This window comes from Poeciliopsis prolifica, unplaced genomic scaffold (genome assembly GCF_027474105.1).
Source record: "Poeciliopsis prolifica strain line A6 unplaced genomic scaffold, Auburn_PproV2 SCAFFOLD003, whole genome shotgun sequence".
In the NCBI taxonomy this organism is placed as follows: Eukaryota; Metazoa; Chordata; class Actinopteri; order Cyprinodontiformes; family Poeciliidae; genus Poeciliopsis; species Poeciliopsis prolifica.
This window is the reverse complement of record NW_026562378.1, coordinates 7,645,546-7,664,881: the sequence shown is the minus strand read 5'-3', so window position 1 is coordinate 7,664,881 and position 19,336 is coordinate 7,645,546. Positions and strand designations below refer to the sequence as shown.

At 41.0% G+C, this 19,336-nt stretch overlaps 3 protein-coding genes and 1 non-coding gene across 7 annotated transcripts in view; all 4 read right to left on the bottom strand.

The window, feature by feature from the left end:
- Positions 1–4,415: 4,415 nt before the first annotated feature.
- On the bottom strand, positions 4,416–7,471 carry LOC129358540 (golgin subfamily A member 7-like). Its single transcript, XM_055027668.1, has 5 exons — positions 7,396–7,471; positions 6,358–6,480; positions 6,103–6,255; positions 5,888–5,989; positions 4,416–5,481 (listed from the first exon to the last, which is right to left on the bottom strand). Exons 1-5 carry the CDS (start codon positions 7,402–7,404, stop codon positions 5,434–5,436), a joined length of 435 nt encoding a protein of 144 aa, XP_054883643.1. The 5' UTR covers positions 7,405–7,471; the 3' UTR covers positions 4,416–5,433.
- A 384-nt stretch (positions 7,472–7,855) lies between these two features.
- Positions 7,856–10,488, bottom strand: rplp0 (ribosomal protein, large, P0). Its single transcript, XM_055027358.1, has 8 exons — positions 10,466–10,488; positions 10,064–10,171; positions 9,795–9,970; positions 9,475–9,562; positions 8,782–8,928; positions 8,486–8,671; positions 8,247–8,387; positions 7,856–8,075 (listed from the first exon to the last, which is right to left on the bottom strand). The coding sequence occupies exons 2-8, from the start codon at positions 10,115–10,117 to the stop codon at positions 7,923–7,925; spliced, it is 945 nt and encodes a 314-aa protein (XP_054883333.1). The 5' UTR covers positions 10,118–10,171; positions 10,466–10,488; the 3' UTR covers positions 7,856–7,922.
- Positions 9,638–9,764, bottom strand: LOC129358556 (small nucleolar RNA SNORA63). The gene has a single exon (XR_008605813.1). It is a non-coding gene; the product is annotated as a small nucleolar RNA SNORA63 (small nucleolar RNA).
- Positions 10,489–13,408: 2,920 nt separating the features above from the next.
- pxna (paxillin a) overlaps positions 13,409–19,336 on the bottom strand; it is a 33,299-nt gene continuing 27,371 nt past the window's right edge. For all 4 annotated transcript variants that reach the window (XM_055027355.1, XM_055027354.1, XM_055027357.1 and 1 more), the window contains 4 exons: positions 18,778–18,951; positions 17,197–17,278; positions 16,953–17,101; positions 13,409–16,150 (listed from right to left, as the gene is read on the bottom strand). In XM_055027355.1, the coding sequence (XP_054883330.1) occupies positions 15,884–16,150; positions 16,953–17,101; positions 17,197–17,278; positions 18,778–18,951 (672 nt within the window). In that variant the 3' untranslated portion in view covers positions 13,409–15,883. The remainder of the gene's footprint in view (positions 16,151–16,952; positions 17,102–17,196; positions 17,279–18,777; positions 18,952–19,336) is intronic.

Sequence of the window (19,336 nt, the reverse complement as noted above, 5' to 3'; positions counted from 1 at the left end):
TACCTGTGGGATATAATCCAGACCGCATTATATCCCACAGTAGACCGAGTTTCTACTGTGGCAGAAACTAATCAGGATCTTTAACCAAATTATTGCCCGTTAAAAAGTCCTTTGTGATACTAACATTGCACACTGATATTGCGATAATGACACATGTGTGATATACATTTGTTGTTATCACATGACAAATGTATATCCAAAATTTGAACAAATTTTGGAAAATGTCTATTTGAGAGTTCAGACCTCTTCACCCAAAACACAAACTTCCATCTGGTTTATGCGACGATCCAACAACGCAAAGTAGTGCATAATTGTGAAAAAGTAAAATGTACGTTGTTGTCAAAACTCTTTTATCAAGAAGGAAATGAGAACAGCACTGAAAATGTATTTTCCTAGCTTTCCCAATTATTCATATGAGGGGCACTATCTGGGCCATAACTTTATAATCTCACCTGTATTCTGTGAAAGCATCCAGGAGGTCGTCAGTCTTGAAAACAGATGGGAAGTCATAAATCTCAATGACATGGCTGAAGTCATCCGAGTTAAGAAACACGTTCTCATAGATTGCGTAGTCATTATGAACAAGCTCAACAGTGACGCCTGTCTCTTTAAGACGCATCTTAATCTGAAAGAAAAGGGAAAAAAAACAGCAGAAAGCACTTCATGATTAGGTAACTACTCAGTTTCTTAGATTTCTCGTGCTGCTGGAAGACTTAGGCTTTTAGAAAACCTTTAACGTTTGCCAACATGTTTCTTCTGCCTGAAAGTATTACTGCTGTTCTGGAGTCCTGATTTAGGTCTGATAGAGAATCTGTGGAGGGAGCTAAAAAATAAATCCATGGTAAGGAGGGTCATTGGAAATATGAAAATAAGTTTCTAGATGGAATCATTTAATTAATTAATTAAGTGATTTTTGAAAAACTTTGTGATATTTTCTTCAAAATCCACTCCTTTTACATTGGTTTGTTATCCTGAGAAATGCCCATTCCCAATTAGAAACAAACCTCTTGGTTGGATAAACAATTTAAATCTGTGAGGGTTATAAAAACCATTTAGAAAAAATCCCCTCTAAAATAAGACCTATAACCTACCTGTTCAGTTACATCGTCTGTATCTGTGCTTGTATCCTCAGCCTGAACATTGTTGAAGTTTTCTTCCAACTTCATCTCTGCGAACGCCAGAGACTGGTCCCAGATGACAGTCTCCTTTTCATCCAGCCCTAGCGCCAACTTTTGAGTCTGTTCCTGGGGACAAAGCTGTGAGCCGTTCTCAGGCACACCATTTACACCGTCAGTCACACAGGCTTCCTGTGTCGAGGAGGCTGAGCAAACATCTTGTTCTGTGGCCTTTGGGCAAGAACAAGACTCTGAAGGAGAGATTCCACAGCACTGAGGAGAACAATTTTTGTCTTTGTTTGCAGCGGAGCCCTGCGAGTCCTGCAGAGACAGCCTCTTCCGAACGGCTCGCGGCAGGTACAGGGGCTGGTCCGGCCTTTTAGGTGTTCGGCTTTGTGACGGGGCTGAAGGTTTCCCCTTGACGTTGGGTTCCTTCGCTGCCCCGCTGCCAGGGGGCTCTTCAGAAAGGCAGCTGCTGGTCTCTACATCACTGTCTTCTTCTGACTCAGCCCTACAGAAAAACAAACATCTTCAGTTTGGTCACCCTGATTTCCTTTCAACAACCACCTGCGATTTTCACACATCAAAAAGCGACAAAAAGACACACACAAGCTGCCCGGTGTTGCTTCTTGATAATACAAATCACCTTTAACCTCACTACTAATCGCAGAGGCATATATTCAAAAAGAAAAGATTTGTACCTGAGCTCAGAAGGGCAGACCACCACCCTACGGCACCAGCTCTCCCCTACAGAGAAGGTGGTGAGATCAGGTATGTCTTCTATGGTCCTGTGAATCAAGTATCTCAGTCTGCTGGGCAGTGGGGGGAACAGAAGCACGCTGCACACACACAAAGGGCAGACAGACAAAGATGTCAGCTTCTAAAGTAATACAAACGTGGATCTCTAAGTGATATCGGAATGGATGGCATATAGAAGAAAGTACGTCAAAAACCAACTAAAATTCTGTTATGAGTGCTTTCCAAACAATTCAAGTGAGTAGGAGTAAATCAGTGGATAACAGCTCATGCATTTCGAAATGCTGACATTTTCACAGACGACGTGATAAGTAAGCCAGGAACTTCAATCTTCTGATTGAGTCGGGAACAGGAAAAGAGCAAACAGTAGGAAACATCAAGAGGCAGAGAGAAAGTGAGTAAATGGTACCTAACTTCATCTGCAAAGGACAACTGAAAATACAGATGCAAGGAGAGGCTCTGAATTCAGAAAGCATGTTCATTCAACACAAGCATCTTCATTTTGAGTGGTTTTATTATTGCATAGTGTTTTAGTTTGGTTTCTACAGTCGTCTTTCGAAACTCAACTCAATACATGCTTGTCAGATGTATTGACAAGCATGTAATGACCACATTACTTCTGAGAACAAACAGATTGATGAACAAGTTACAGAAAATTCATGGGAAACCTCAATAGTGAGGCCCACTTAAATCATATTTTAGATGCTACATTTACAGTTGTCTTATCACCGGAATCTTGTAATAGGACACAGATATAGCAAACCAAAAAAATAATAAAAGCAAATACTGATGTAGGACAAGAACTACACCATGGGGAACTCCTGTGTTAATTGTTTTGAACATTTCTTTTCACTTTTACATATCACATGATTCTCTGGCAACATAGAGCAACATTTTGTTACTCCATAAGCCTGAAGATTTTGTTGAATATTCAATGTTTTTTTTTTTTTGTTTGTTTGTTTTGTTTTTATTATAGCATGATCAGATTTTCTGATAAAAGCAATTAAAGTAGCAACCATCTGGATTTAAGCTTAGTTTCTTAACAGTGCTATACAACTACTTACTTTTTAAGGCTTCTTTTCTGTTGGTATGTTTCCAGATCATCCAAAACATGATGTAAAAACTGATTTTCTTGCTTAGGGAGATAAATGCCATCGTAACAAGGAAACGCCAGGGTGAACCAAGAGAAACGAACAGTATTGGTTGAATTTCTATTGGTCCGAACAGTCGAAATTAACGTAACATTGGCCTAACTAGCTGAAATACCACAGCTACTTTAAACAGTCTGCAATCGACAGTTGAATGGAGATTTCAACTGTCGAAATACAAAGCACAATGTATTTATTTTAACAATCGGGAGGTTTGTTAAAAACTATAGCTCCCAATTGAGCTAATAAACGTCAAGCAGGACAGAAATAAAATTGCTTTGTCGTTGCGTAGTTTCAAATACACATTTAAAACTAAAGGAGAGATAGCGCACTTTGGATAACGGTTCTGACTGAATGATAGCTTTAGTCAAATGTTTATTTTAACTTACGGTAAACCAATGTTAAAAGAATAGAAATTACATGTTTTAATGACCCCCCGCCATGTTAACCAGAACGAGACATGTTTTGCATCTATCCGTTTCCTCCTTCTTGCTGTAGGAGCAGCGACATATCCGGTGCGTTTCTTTCAAAATAAAAGCAAAATCCCCCCAAAAAAAACTTCTCCAAAATAAGTCCACGTCGAGCCCTCTCGTAAAGTAGCCATCTGAAAACACGACAGGTGTGTCATTTTAAATTCTAATGTGATCAAACATGTTCATTTATTTTAGTAATTCAACTCAACTATATAACTGATAACTGACGGTATATGAATGAATCTGTGCATAAGTTCCTGTACAGGAACCGCGGTCTCTCTTGTTCCTCGCCGGCGTCCGTTGCTTCAGTTGCCATGACACCCGTAAATAACACACAAAATGACTATAGAAACTACTTTAGCGAAACTACATTAGCCCTGAAATAAGTGTCTTCAGGTCTATTTTGAAAAAGGAATATATATATATATTCCCTCTACTAACCTGTAAATTAGCAGAAGCTAATCTGTGCTTCACAAATCCCCCTAGAAACTGTTGTGAAGCTGTCGTCGGTTACGCACTCTGGACCGATGACAAGCTCACACTGCCTCCTACTGGTCGCTTTCTGATACTGAAATAAAGCTAGTCGCAATAGACGCTAACTTTCGACATTTGAAAAATACGTAAAAACACATCGATTAATTCAATAGCAAATTAGATAAATAAAATAATAACGTAACGAAACAATGACTTGTTCTGTATGTATGCCTCATCTACATTACTACGTTTCAGGATCTCATGTTAATTTGTACCATAATGAAAACCAATTCCATTAGATGAAAATTAAAGTATGACATTACATTGTTGACTTCATGCAACATTTACATTGTACAAGAAACTGATTTGTGTGGTTTCAATGATACTACCAGAGTGCACTTCTCTGTATTTCGAAGTCAAATCTACAATAAAAACACTTACACAAGACCTTTATTTCAGGTAACTACAATTTATTTAAATAATACATGACGATTATGGACAATTGTGGAAGTATCCTAGAAACAAAATCTAAACAATGTGCTGTAGAGCTTTCCAACTGTCTTTGATGTGTAATGCTAATGGATATAGTGACGGTACGTGTGATGTATGCTGAAGCTGAATATATCAATAGTACACTTTCATGGAAATGAAACAGTTCTCAAAATGTATTGGGGCTATTTAATTGAACTTGGTAAACATGCTCCATCTTGAAAACCAAAATCATCTAAAATGTACAACTTCTAGAACTGGTTCCCACCCCCAAACCCTTGCATTCTTTTACATAACTGAAAACATGGGTTCTGCAGAGGTCGCAACCCTCTCATTGTTAATATTAACCATCCATAACCGATGTGATCGCAAACTGGGCCAAAACTTTACAACACATTGAATGTCTTTAAACTTTCAAAACACCTTAAATCAATTGTAATGCATGAGGAGATGATGGCAATGAACACAATGGCACATTCTATAAAGCCTGCTCAACATTTTAGACTTGATTAGAAAAAGACAAGAAAAGGCATGTACAAACATACACAAAGGCAAACAGGAGAGTATTTATAAATAACAGGAAGAAAAGATCACATTAAAAGTACACATGCATTTCAGAAAGGGAGGTCTGGATATACACTTTGAAGCAGATTCGGAGTATCTGGTCAGTCACCAGCCTGCACATTAAAATAAGACATAGAGCGAAATCTTGCTCCAGAATAGAAAAACACTGAAGACAGTGTACATTTCTGTGTTTCAGCACAGTCCTGATGATTGTTCAGCAGCCATTGTTAAGTTATAGGATCATACATTTTCAATATGTTTACGTTTTCTCTTTTGCAGGAAGTATGCAATCTCATAATTTCAACTGCACGTTAACAGCGGAAAAAACACAGGTTTGGACCCTCGGGAGGTGAAGGTGACTCGATCGGAAAGGCTACAGCGGCCACCGGACGTCTTCACGTGGCACAAATCGTTTTATCTCCCAGATCCAATGCTTCTGTCTTCAAAGATGGTGATTTCCACCTGAAAGAGGGACAGTTAAGGGACGCAACGTTGGAGTCTTAAACACGTATCTCGCATAATAAAAAAAAAAAAGATACTTTTTGAGTTAATTAAACAATATTGGATTATCTTCTGAAATATTTGTATTATTTTTTTCTTTACATAAATGCTTACACTGATGAGTTTATGTGACATGTAATAAAACAGGGGTTTATAATTCTGAAAGCTTGGGAGATATCTTTAGAAGTTAGAAAATGGTTCTCATGGCAAAGAAAAACATTTTCTTCGTGTACTTGATTTTATGTTGGAAAGATTAAGACGTGTTACTCTTTCGCTTAGGCTTAATGTAGATCAAATTTCTTTGGCGATAGCTTTTCTCAGTCAAAAGTACGCAGGTGTTGAGTGAAATAAGCCAGGTTAAGGATACAACTCGGAGGCCTCTCTCTATAGGGTCAGTCAGCAGTAAGCCTCTGGGAGCATAAATCTTCTCATTCTGGTCCTTTATGTATCTGGCAATCTTCTTTAACACCTGTAGTCAGAAAACAACACAGTTCAGAGATGAGATGAGATCAATTTCTCCACAAAGGAAACTGCGAGAAGCAATTTAGGTCAAGGAGAGAATCCCAGCAAAAGCAGTTTTACCTTTTCGTAGTGTGTCTCCATACACAAGAAGATGGTGTAGGCAGTCAGACAAGCCAAGCAGCCCTCCAAGTAAGATTTCCCTCCAAGCTTCTCTGCCTCCGCATACAGGTTGTTCAGAGTCTGCATGGTCTCCTCGAACTGCTGCTTGTCCATCTGGAAACACAACAACAGTTTACATCCACTGTGTTGAAAATAAAGCACCGTAACCATAAAAAGAAAAAAAGAAATAAATAAAAAGGAAAATCTACTACATACCCTAGATTCCAGCTCAGAGGGAAACTTGGTCTGGAACTTGCATATTGTCCCTGAGCTGTAGTCTCTCTGGATGAAGACCTTGGAGGAAACAGCCGGCTGCTGGAGGTCCTGTAAGCTGTGGGTCTGGACAAATTTGATTCCAATCAGCTCTAATTTTGGGTGGGAGCCAGCGAGTGCCCTGATCTGTTCGTTAACCTTGTATAAATAGCATCTTAGACCACTTTTTTTTATATCCCAGTGTTTGGGTGCACATAGCTGCTTTTAAGTAAATGTTATTAGATGCTTATGGTTCTTTTCGTTATATATATATATAAAAAGACAAAGTAAAATGAGCACAAAAAAAGTTGTCAGGAAAAGACTCTGCCCACACTTCTGGTTTTAATGTGTTAATTTTGCCTGGGAAAATCATGGAGGGGTTCATTTGCATTGCGATTGCCAGGAGCACATTCAACACGGCAATACTACATTCATCCATTCGTGGAAGTATCTCGTTAAAATGAAGACCACTTTCAACCGAAATCTGCCACAGATATGAATGTTTTCCGTGTGTTTTAATACCATGAATAGTCTCCTATTTTATGTTGAGTCGGATCTTCTGCTGTGTAAGTTTCAACAGCCCGAGCTAACAGGAAAACGTGATATTTACATACCGATTCATTAGTCATCAACCTCTAGGCCCCAACTCGACCAGACCGGTAACTTTTTCTGGTTTACGCCAGCGGCGGAGAGGAAAATGTTCACGTTAGCACGTTAACTCTGTACATAAGTCACTAAGCCACATAAAATTCTCACCAGTCAATATAAACTCACGAGAATTATTTATTAAAACTGAAACCAGAAAAATTTTTCTATATCAAATGGTCGCTAGCTAAAAACAGGTTAGCTTACATTTCTATTGGCTATCCAAGCACCCCCCTTAAAATGACACAAATTTTTAATATTTACCCCCCATAATAACTCAGTTACCACCTGAAACCGTGTTCATGTCCATTTCAGCGCAAAGCTTATAAATACGGAGGTAAATCGCAAAACATTTACCTCAGCCATAGCCGACGCCTGTCCTGTAGCTTCAGCGCATCTGTCCAAGTACTTCCTGCCTGATATTTTCAAAGTAAAAGTTCACGTTGAAGAGTTAATTTCACTGTTTTGAGTGGAGATAGTGTTGGATGTCGTTCAAAAAGACAAACTGGCAGCGCCTAATATTTTCCAGTCACTTGCTGCCAAGTTTATTTTTAAGGTCTAGATTTTCTCCCAATTTTCTTCAGTTATAAACTCAAATTAAGCTAAAATTGGTCACCCTCAGCAATATTAAGATGAAACCTGACACACCCAAGGAAGAAGTGCATTTTTATAAGCCAGCCGTCAGCTCCAGCCGATCATCGCAGCATCCACAATAGTAAAATCCATCAGTAACAGAACCCCTGGGGAATCAGGTACATTATAACTCTGCTCATGTTTAAACGGTTTTCATTAAGAACAAAAAAATAAAATACACAGATTATTTTAACAAACTTTATTGAATCATGTTCTTTTGATTCCAACAGGTTCCGTTCGCTGTATTTGCTTTAGTCGAACAGCCCAAAGCCCATGTCGTCATCTGATTCCTCAGACTCTTCCTTAACCTCCTCCTTTGCAGCTGGAGCTGCAGCAGTTTCTGCAACTGCTGCAGGTGCAGCAACAGCAGCAAAAGCAGTTGGATCAGCCAGGTAAGCTTTGACCTGTGAGACAGGGACAAGAAAAACAACAGTGTTATTTTTCACTTACAAATCTTGGAAAATCAATTGTTAACCGTTTCCGTCTCGAACCAAGTGATCTTTTTGTAGGTTTGACATTGCTGCACTAAAAACCTGTCCTGTGTTATTACAGCAAGAAGGACTTTTGCACCGCACCTTTTCTGCCAGGGGGAAGGAATAATCCGTTTCCACAGCAACAGCAAGGACTCTCTTGTAGCCATTGATGACCGAGTGGGGGACAGAAGCCAAAGTGGGGTAGCCAATCTCCAGACACACACTGGCGATGTTTCTCACACCCTACAGGATTCAGAAATTCATCAGTAAACTCAGCAGTCCAGAGATATTTCCTCACACAGCAGAGTTCCGTCGAAATATATTCAGAATAGGTTTCTCACCTCCAAGAACCTGGTATGCAGGGATGCCTCTGTGATGTCAAGCACCTCAGGACTGTAAACACTGCCGTTGTCATACACTTGCTGGATAATCAGCCCAAAGGAGAAGGGCGAGATGTTCAACATGTTGAGCAGTGTGGCTTCGCTGGCACCAACCTTGTCGCCAGTCTTGATCAGGCCGACGTCACTCTTGGGGAAAAAGAAAGAAAAAAAAAAGACGTTACCAAAGTAGCCAACAAAAGTGGCTGTCCATGTCCATGTCAAACATCCCATGACTTTATAGCCGTTTCCATACGCACCAAGATTTCAATGGTTCCTCTGGAGATTTTGGTGGTGATGCCCAGAGCCTGGAAGAAAGAGGTCTTCTCAGGACCCAGTCCAGTATTCTGGGCTGGCACCGTCACATCACAGGGGGCGATGGCTCCAGCACGGGCAGCTGCAGGCACCTGAAGCACAACACAAGGAACTTTAATCGCTTTCCAATGCTTTTTAAAATTCAACTTTTAAAGACTTGGTTGACAATCAAAAGATCGGAGAGTTATGAGTGTCTGAAACCTTACGTCCCTGACAGTCAACGAATAAATGACAGACAGGGATAGCGAGGAAACATTTGACTTTCTGCAGGGGGAACGACAATACAGTACTGCACTGGCTGCATTGTAACTTATCCTGCACATCAATGGGGTTGCCATAAGAATGCCAAAATGCTAAAGAAATCATTTGCAAAGTAAATAAGATCGATGGACCAAAGTCTGGCATCTCGTTTTGCTGCTTGTCTGTGGATAGTTTCACAAATTGGTGAACCAAACAAATCTATTTAAACTAATTTTCCTGCACTGCAACTCCTTCATGCACAAGTAGCCAGACTCCTTAGGGAGATAGAATGCACTCAAATAACATGCAATCGTAGCACAGCGTGACTCATGCATATATAAATTTAGTTTCAGTTCAAGTAAGGAGAAGTGTGTGATTGACAGGTAAGAGCTCTTTACCTTATTAGCCAGCAGCAAGTCCCGGACCTCAGTCAGATCCTCCTTGGTGAAGACGAAGCCCACATTGCCTTTAATGTGGGGCAGGAGCCTGTGAAATTAAATTCAATGGCATTTTATATGCATGCAAGGTGATAAATACAGTTGCACAGAAAAAAACGGCTTAGTGTCTGAGACCTTGCGTCCCTGGCAGTCGGGGTAGTAGACAGACAGGGATAGCTGGAGACAAGTTACTTTTAGCAGGGGGAACGACAATACAGCACTGCAGCAGCTGTACAGTAGTTGTCCTGCTTGATTGGAACAGAATCCTTTAAGTCACTCACTTCTCCAAAGCGGGGTTGTTCTCCAGGTGACCGCGGATGGCTTTGCGCATCATGGTGTTTTTGCCCATGAGCACAACAGCTTTTCCACGCAGAGACAGGCGGATGGTCTGCATCTGCTTGGAGCCCACGTTGTCTGCCCCCACTATGAAGCATTTTGGGTAATCATCCAAGAGTTGCTGCAAGAAACCACTGTGTGTCAAGACACGGTTCATTACAAGGGAGATGTTTTAAGCTGAAAGCGGCGTGTGTGTTTGTTAAATTCTACTTACGATAATTTTCAGAAAGTAGTTGGACTTCCACGTGGCCCTGTCTTCCCTGGGCATCTTGAATGTGCTTCCAGGGATCGCTTAGCAGCCGGTTTAAAGACAAGGTGTAATCTGTAAGGAAGGGACACATCGAAATGAAAATGTTCCGAGAGAAGACGAAAATAGATGATCAGAAGCTGGCGGACATGCGGTCCACAGCTAACATTAGCCGGCTAACCGAAGGCTAGCAACTGCCTCAAAGGCCTCGGTTACTAAAAAACGCTTTTACAACCAATTTAGGATTAATCAATACATTCAGATGTGGGGGCGAACATGTTTACACACTCAATATGACTCATTGATAACGTACAACTTGTCTTGGCATCATTTTATTTCGGCTTGAGGAGAGCGTCACAATTAACTCACCGAGCGTTAGGGTCGCGCGAAAGAAAGAGGAAATGAACGGCTCAACCGACGCTTATATTTGACAGAACTGACCAATCACAGCAAAGAAAAGGAACGGAAAGGAGAAAGAAGACCTGTCATTGGCCTCGTTTCCTGACGCATACGTATGTCATCACTGAGTGGCGAATTAACCTTAATAAAGAAACGATATACATTTCTTGATCATTTTTTTTTTTGCGAAATAATTTTTTGCATTTAGTATTGGTATTTTTGTTTTTAGTTCGTTTTAGTAGAAAGAGTTGCGAGACAAAAAAATAGTGACCTCAGCAAATAAAAAAATAAGACATAAAACACATTGCGAGTGTGGTTTAACAACTTCACCCCTGAAAATATGTCAAATCTCTGAATTGCATTTACTTTCAGCTATAATGACCAAATAATTACTTTACATATTCTGTTTACAATCGAGTGTTATAGAGCAAAATAAAATATCATCCAGGACCAATGTTCTGTTGAAAATACATAAATAAAATGGAAATTACGAACATATGTCAAAACGCTGGTGAGACCACTCATTGAGTAAAAAACCGCTATCAACCCTAATCATCTACAATAACTCTTTGAAGAATCTGAAATAATATGATCAACAATAATAGGAGATCCTTTGGGATCAATAAAGTATTTTTTGAATTACAATTTGAAGACTGACAGACTAAGATGAATTAATAATAGTAACAATCCTAACAATAATTTTATTATCGACACATAATTATGACAAGTCTGCTCTGTGACCTCAAAACGCCACTCACAACATGGCGCCAGAGGTGATGTGCTGACGTTTCCTGACGCTGCTGACCATTCATTGGCTCACTTTCATAGCAGTCATCTGGCGCTTCCGGGTCTACTTCGAGCAACTAGCGTGGTGACCACAGTGAGTTAATACTTTTATTTATATCCGTCAGCTCGCTGAATTATCCCTCACCTGGACACAAGGATGGAACAACCTCTTCCGCGCCTTCCGGCCGAGGTCTGGACCCACGTTTTCGGCTATCTTTCAGTGTCAGACAAACTAAGCATCCGGGCTTGCTGCAAGTACTTCAGGAAACTCGTCGACCACTGGTCTCTTTGGAGAGGCTGGACTGCTGCCCTTACTTTTAAAAACGGCTCCTACACCAAGCGGTTCTGGAACTCTCTGCGTCGCAGGAGAGTCTCCAGCGTGGTGGTGAGGAGCCCCAGAGCCAAGGACTGGAGCGAGCTCTCCTCGGAACTTCCCCGTCTCTCTTCACTGGTCCTGGAGCAAAGCCTCATGGAGAACCTGGGCTTCGGTAAAGACTTCCCCCACCTGGAGCGTCTGGCTATAAGAAACAGCGACGTGGTGATAGACGCGCACAAGCGCACCCACCTGGAGCAGCTCACTCACCTCAGTCTGTGTGACGTAACGTTAAATCCAGCTTCCTTCCTTTTATTTCCCACCTCAGAAATCTCACGTCTCTGACCTGCCATAACTCTGGCACCTCAGTGGAGCCGATCTGGATGATGGACACCATACTTTCTTACCTGCCTAAATTGCAGCACCTCTCACTGTCTTCAAAGCGTGCCTGCTGCTACGTGCCAAAGACACCACTTAATGAAAGGATCTCCTTCTTGTCCACTCTGGAGCTCATCCAGTACGCTGATCACTTTTTCCCGGTGAACACAATGAAGAAGGTGCCTCACCTGAGCAGCCTTTCAATTTTCTCTGGAAGTGAGCATCAACGGATGCCGCCAGTGAGTTCTCACCTCCTGTTTCTCCTGAACAAATGGCTGCAAGACCTCCCCAAGCTGACCACGCTGGCCGTCAGCAGAGGCCCACCTGTCAGGACGTACGTCACGTCCATCCCGGCCACCGTGACCAGCCTCGCGCTGAGCAGCTCTGCGTTGTCTTCAGAAGACATGTCCGCCATATCGGCGCAGCTGCCGAACCTCCTCCATCTTCGCATAGACCCCAGGCCTTCACATCTGAGAGTGAACGTTGCGCAGATCCCAGAGCTGTTCCCAAAGCTCAGGAGCCTCAAGCTCCGCCACGAGCGTGTGCCTGAGAAAGACTTCCGGCATCTCCGCCGGCTTCAGCACCTGGAGCACCTGGAGATCCTGGACGGCGCGCAGAGTCCTTCGCATCTTGGTGACAAGCTTCAGGCCCTGGCAAAAAGCGGACTTCGTGTTGGCTGCTCTCCTCGCCACAGTGACCCGATGTTGTGCACGTGCACCCATCAGGTGTTTTCACTTGGCCGATCCCACTGCAGTGATGTAGAATATGTGGCCTTCATCTGAGCAGCTTGGTATTGTCAGACTGGTTACCTGTACAAACTCTTCAGACATAAAACTCGTGGTTTCATTCATTCTGTCTTTGTAGCGATATGTTGACACGCATATTGGTAAAGAGGGGTTTCCCTGCTTCATCAGATCTAGATCCTACTGACCCAATTTTTCACACTTTCGTTTCATTCATACTCGTTGCCATTCTAAGCTTTGTTCAAGTGAAATGCCTGTTGTGATGTTCCAGCCTTGGATGCCTTGTCTTAGTGTGAAGTTTCCTAAACTTCAACCGTGACAGTTTGAATGTGAATATAAAAACAAAAAAAAGGGAGCACAAATTAATGAGGTGGATTTATAAGAAGACATGCTTTATGCAAACTTATTTCTCTAGGATTAAGTTGTGGTTCAGTTGCTTCTTTTGAACTATTAAAATAACATTTGTTTGCTTTGAAGTGTAATGAGCTCAAGTGTTTTTTTTTTTGTGAATTTATCATAATTTTTCAGACTGGACCTATGGTCACCTGAAGCTAAATCCTGTTGAGTGCCGTCAGTTTTATTCATACTTGAGGTAGGATTTGTGCCAAATGTTCAGCTAATTTGTCCCAACGGTAATGAAAGGTCAAACATTCCTCATAACCCAAAAAAGAACAGATACGATGGAGACAGAAATATAAATACTTTTTCCTCTTTTATTTGCAGAGACTCACCAATCAGTAATCAGAACCCACAAAGGCTTGCACCTCACCCACACATATTTATAGCTCATGAGGAAATTCAGATAGCCAAGCGCTACATGGATGTTGACTCTGTTTACAAAGCAAAGTTCACATAGTTGGATTAAAAGTAAAAGGCGTTTCCCCCCCATTTTATTAATTGTCCAAAAGCATAAAATGTAAGGCAATTTGAAAATGAGATAAACATGAGCAAACCCAGGACGTTTTCCTCCAGCGCCCACGTCCCCCTCCCCGCTAAGTCCATCACATCCCAATCAGCTACATGTGAACGCCATAATAACGTGCTAAACAACAGCAAGATCCTCCTCATCTCATCTCGTCTGTTACAGTGTATAGTTCAGTTAAAAATTCAGCATGACTCCCAGAGTTTAGCTCAAAAAAAGATAAAAACAATCACAGAAAAGGCTTGAGAGCTCCACAGTGTCAGAGACGTTATTGCATCGACACGTTTGGCACGAGAAAAACACTTTAAATCGACCCAAGTCTGGAGTTTTTGGATGAATTTTTTGCTCACTGTAAAACCGAAGGCAATGGGATCATCTCGCTGGAAATACTTAAATCTAACGGCCGATTTCACACAAAAAGAGGCTTTGATTGAAATAAAGATAGAAAATGTCAACATGTGCATTTCCCCTAAAGGCCTGGCCTTGAATTAGGCTCTTATTCTGATTCCTGACCAGTAGAGACTAGCATCCAGCTTCCGTCAGTGACATCTGAACCAATACCTCAGGATGACGACAATTCACAACAAAGACACGGCAGGCTGCATTTCCTCTGTCATGTGTCTGCTTGTGTGAAGGAATGAGACAGACCAACGTTACAGTAGGCTACATGCTAACAGAGCCAGCTCTTTGCATACCAGAGTGAGCCTTTACCTGCTCCAAAACACACACGCACAAACACACACACACATTTTTGTTCAAAGCCGACTAGGTTCAGCATATTCGAGGTGTAGAAACGTAGATGATTGTAACAGCATCTGGCAGCTGGTGCTTGTTAATCTCCAGGTAAAAGAAATTGCATGCTTCGGATCAAAACGCACAACTCCACTGTAAATCTTTTAACCAGTTTGTAAAAATGCATTTCAACTGAGATAAATGCACACAAGCTGAAACTGTAAAATGCTGAAAATAGTTTAAAAATATAGTTCTATAGTTGAATAACTGCGAATACAGCAGTAGAACGTCAATTTTTAGACAATTTGAGATTGTTTTTCCTCATAAAATGCACCTGCAGTTTAAAGCAGATCTCACTATGTGATTCTTTTAAAAATATCTTTTTAAGTAGATCAAAAAACACAAGTTTTCATATCCTCATTATGAATGTAAATGACACAACACACGACAATGTATTAAATTTAAAACAAAGTGTAGCTCAGTAAATTTTTCTGGAAATGATTGAGCTAAAAAAGATGTGGCGATTGATTGTCCAAAGGTTGGATGCTTAGTTCAGGTCAAATTCTGAAAAACTGGGTTTTAAATTATATTTGTTGTAGGCATTAAGCTTCCACCAGTTTCTACCATACATTCATAACCATTGAAATATTCTTTAGCGCTCTTATTTTGATTTTTTTTTTTTTTTCTGAAGCTGATAAAGATTAGGGTTAGATATGGACTGATCAGGATTTTCCGAGATCATTTTAGGTTCCATTTTTAAGTCTAAGCTGTCAATATTGATTTAACTATTTGTTTAATATAAAATAAAAAAAGTTAAATGGTGTGTTGAAACTGAAAAATACTTGTTTCCTTATGAAATCTGTAGAAAAATAAGAAACACATTTATAGGACGCCAGATTTGAAGTTGAAGTGATCGAACAGCTCTACGTTGGAGAAGAAAGCGGAACATGTCTGTGTACATTTACATATCAAAAAGTGGTTCAGTTATTCCAAATGGCACCTCAGAAATTTCCAAAGTTACAAAAATACATTTTTGATAACCGCTCAGTGTCCAAACTCTGCTCGCCACAAACACTCGTAGTACTTTGAAACTGTTTACATTTACTCCCAGTGGTCCATGCAATCGAGCAGCTGTCTCACATCGGCAGAAAACCATGTCAACACAGGCCAACCACCAAGTGATGCAAGGTCTTGCCCTGCTGAATGGGGGTGGGGGGAGTTTTACAGATCAAACATAATAATTTACACACAACCAAGGAGAAAGCAAGATGTTTCTTTCTCGTTTCTGGCACACTTAGGAACAGCAATCGAAATGAAAATCTCTTTGGGCTCCGTTAAAAGGTCTTTAGTAAAAGCGTAAAAGGTGGCAAATCCAGGGAAGTCCCTTTCAGTGTCATCCCTGATAGAAACATTTCTACCCTCATTGTAATGTGTTTTAGATGCACGTAGGTGTGCATCAACCCCCTTGTGCATTCGTACTCTCACACTCATTGCACGTACAGCAGACATGCGGTCTAGCTGAAGAGTTTGACGAAGCAGCCGTGGCAGTACGGCTTGTCGTTCTGCTCTTTGAAGGTGCCCTTGTTGAGCTGCTTGAGGCAGAAGGCGCACACAAAGTGCTCCGGGTGAAACTTCTTGCCCATGGCGGTGATGCAGCGGCCGGTGATGGGTTTCTGGCAGCCGGAGCACAGGGACCCGCGGCGCTCGTGGTAATGGGCCTCGCAGTACGGCTGGCCGTCGTGGTCGAAGAAGCTGCCGTTTATGAACGGCGTGAAGCACTCCTGGGAAACAAAGTGGACAACTGAGTCTGGCACGGGGCATTCATTTGCAAACTCTTCTGAACGCTCATCATCACTCTAAAATGTTTCTGTTCAAAACCTGCTGACTTTTCCGTCGAGGCCTTTGAATGTCTCAGGATGTGACACTTACTACTTTATGTGAACCCTTGAATGGGGACTTGACAAACTCTTATCTGAACCTCCCAACATATGAACTAGAAATCCATTTAAACCACTGATCTCTGATTTTACTCATGGTACAGTGCTTGGTAAAAGCATATATTCTCCTTAAATGTTAGTTTTTCTAAGTTAAAACCACAAACTTTGAAATACTTTTTAAAAATTTGATATGACACCGATCTGGAGAGAAACTGGACTCATACATTATTTTCTATTAACCCACATTTTGTTTGAGTTAAAGAAAACTTTATACAAGCTGCATATCATGCTTATATGCAAAAAAAAAAGATGGTAAATTTTTTGGTGTATCAGATTAAAAGTAGTTGAATACAAATATTTGCCACTCTTTACACAATTTTATTTATTAAAAAAGAAAAGAAAAAAAAAAGAAAAAATCATGCATTGTTTTTCTGTGTCCAGTTAAGAATTACTTGATCTTGATTTGTCTCCCAGGTTTTTGGTGATACCGTCACAAAATGTAGCAATGTTCAAGCGTTCCTAACACTCTCACAAAATACTGTAAATCTTGTAAAAAGAACAAAACCACAAAGTCAGATAAAGATATCATTAAAGCCATGATATTTAATAATAATCTAATATGTTTGGGAGGCAGCCAGTGGCTCACCCTGCAGACGAAGCACTCTGGGTGCCAGAGAGAGTTGAGGGCAGAGATGTAATTCTCCAGGATGGCCCGGGTGCAGCCGCCACATTTAGGAGCAAACATGTCAAAGTAGTCCTTTCTGCAGAACGCCTTTCCATCCTTTTCATGGAAACCTAAGCAGAACCAAAGACACAAAGAGCAAAAATTACAAGCCCCTAAACAAAATGAAAATAATAACATAACAATAGCTAGTGGGTGTGTCTCCTACCTTCTGGGCCAAAAAAGGATCCACACTGAGCACAGAAGAAGTGCTCTGGATGCCAGGTCTTGTCCAGAGCTGTCACTACTTTCTGCAAAATCAGAGAAGCAAATGGTCACCTCCTCTCAAGCTCTAAAAAAGTTGAAACAAGAGGAAAATTGAATGTATGAGCATCCCTGTGACAGGAGCAACGATCACAGAGGCCAGGAGAGGGCAGAAAAAGCTCACAAACTAAAACTGGCTGCATGTTCCTCAGTCTTAGCTGCATGTTTTGGCAGCTAATGATCAAAGCATTAGCTGCCAAAACAACCTTTAATGTAAAATCTCTGCAGCAGTGATAATTACTAACAGTACATCAGTGTGTTGCCAGATTTATTAAAGAAGAGATCTAAAAGTGATCTACAACGTTGCCACCAGGAGGAGCAAGAGAGCATAATTTGAAATACATAACAGTAGAAATATGTTAGATATGTATATTGTAACTTTTTAATTTACTCAAGTGGAAAATCTCAGTAATGTCCTGAGTAAGCAAACACTATTTTTAAATGAGGAAGTTAGGCAGTGCATGAGGATCAGTAAGGAAGAACTGGCACCGACTCATGTTGACCCTCCTGCAGGCTAAAGTCCACCATCCACTGTCCGCTTCCCTACAAACGCCTCTGGCGCTCTGTGTTTGTGTGTGTGCGTGTGTGTGTAAGAGCAGTGGAAAAAGCACCCAAAGGGAGTGTGTCACCGTGAAGATAAGACTGAGTGCTGACAAGTGAGACAAGAGGAACATGCAGTGACACAGATTGTCTGTCTGTATCACTGCCGGGAAAGTTTGTGGAAAACTCTGGAAAAACTGTGATCTTCTCATGAATTAGTGGAAAATTTTAAATGAATTACTTCTTATCCAATGAAAGCCCTCTGTGGCCACGCAAGTGCCTTGGAAAACTATTCATGTCCATAAAATCTTTTATGTTTTGACCCATTAAAACCAGAAAGTTTGACGTATTTTCTGTTTTTGTAGGATTCTATGTTATGGACCAGCAGAAGGGAGTGATTAATGGTAAAGTGGAAGAAAAATTATGTATGGGTGTACATATTTTCAAACAACAAAAAATTAAATAAATCTGAAAAGTGCAGCTTGCGTTTGTTTTCACTCTCCCAAAGTAAAAGCAAGTGGGCGTCACTTTTAATTAATTTGACCCCCTAAAATAAATAAAAAGTAGCAACCGTTTAGAGGTGACCTAATCAAGTAATAAAATCCACTCCTAACTTATTTAATAGTTACATCCTGTCCCTGTTAAGTTTAATTTATTTTGAAACATTGTGGAAAAAAAAACCTAAAGCCCACTCAAATACTGCAATGTTATTACATTTTTACAAACCAATTTAACTCTACAAAACCGTTACATACAAAAGAGAAGTTGAAGTGACCTAAATTCAGCCAGTACCTCACGAACAGGACAAGCAACTTCCATCCTTTACTGCTTTTTCCACTGAGGTCTTAATCCATTAGCTTATGAATAAATAAATATTATTATCTGCCCGTCCACTGTGTGTGCATGTGTGTGAGTGAGCCTACGCTTAGAAGAATGCATTACTAACATCCAGGATGGGCCCATTACAGTAGTGGCATCGCGGCGAGAACAGGTTGTGGTAGTCTTTCTCGCAGTAAGGCTGCCCGTCACGCTCAAAGAAGTTCCTGGAGCCTATCTCGTCCTGGCAGTGGGTACACACAAAGTGCTCCGGGTGCCACGTTCTGCCCATGGCAGTCACCACCTGGCGTGGGGAGACACGGAGCGTTAAAATGTGATGAGCTCGCTCGGCGAGAGAAACACCCCGCAGAGCAAGCTCGGCAAGAAGCCCTGGGATTACTGCGAGCAGAAGCAGATGTCTATTCAAATGCTAAAATTCAAAGTAGCACGTTTTTGAGTTTCAGATTAGCCCTCGCAGGTAAAATATATAGTCTGCAACCAGAGAAATGACTAGCTTAAAAATCAGAATGTAGGGTCAAGTGAGAAATTCCTGCAGAAACGTTTGATCTGGTTTCTAAGTTTCTGGAAAGCCTGTCATGATAATTAGCTTTTCTGGATGATATATTGCAAAACAATTTCACTAACGTACAAAAAGTATCGTTGTTTAGAGACCATTTTCAATTAATAAT

Coding starts and splice junctions, on each gene's coding strand:
- rplp0 (XM_055027358.1), bottom strand. CDS start 10,117: ATGCCCAGGGAAGACAGGGCCACGTGGAAGTCCAACTACTTTCTGAAA. Junction 8,929..9,474: donor ACTTGCTGCTGGCTAATAAG/GTAAAGAGCTCT, acceptor GTTGTGCTTCAG/GTGCCTGCAGCTGCCCGTGC. Junction 8,388..8,485: donor TGCATACCAGGTTCTTGGAG/GTGAGAAACCTA, acceptor TGAATCCTGTAG/GGTGTGAGAAACATCGCCAG.
- LOC129358540 (XM_055027668.1), bottom strand. Junction 6,256..6,357: donor CCTCTGAGCTGGAATCTAGG/GTATGTAGTAGA, acceptor TTGTGTTTCCAG/ATGGACAAGCAGCAGTTCGA. Junction 5,482..5,887: donor TAGAGAGAGGCCTCCGAGTT/GTATCCTTAACC, acceptor TCCCTCTTTCAG/GTGGAAATCACCATCTTTGA.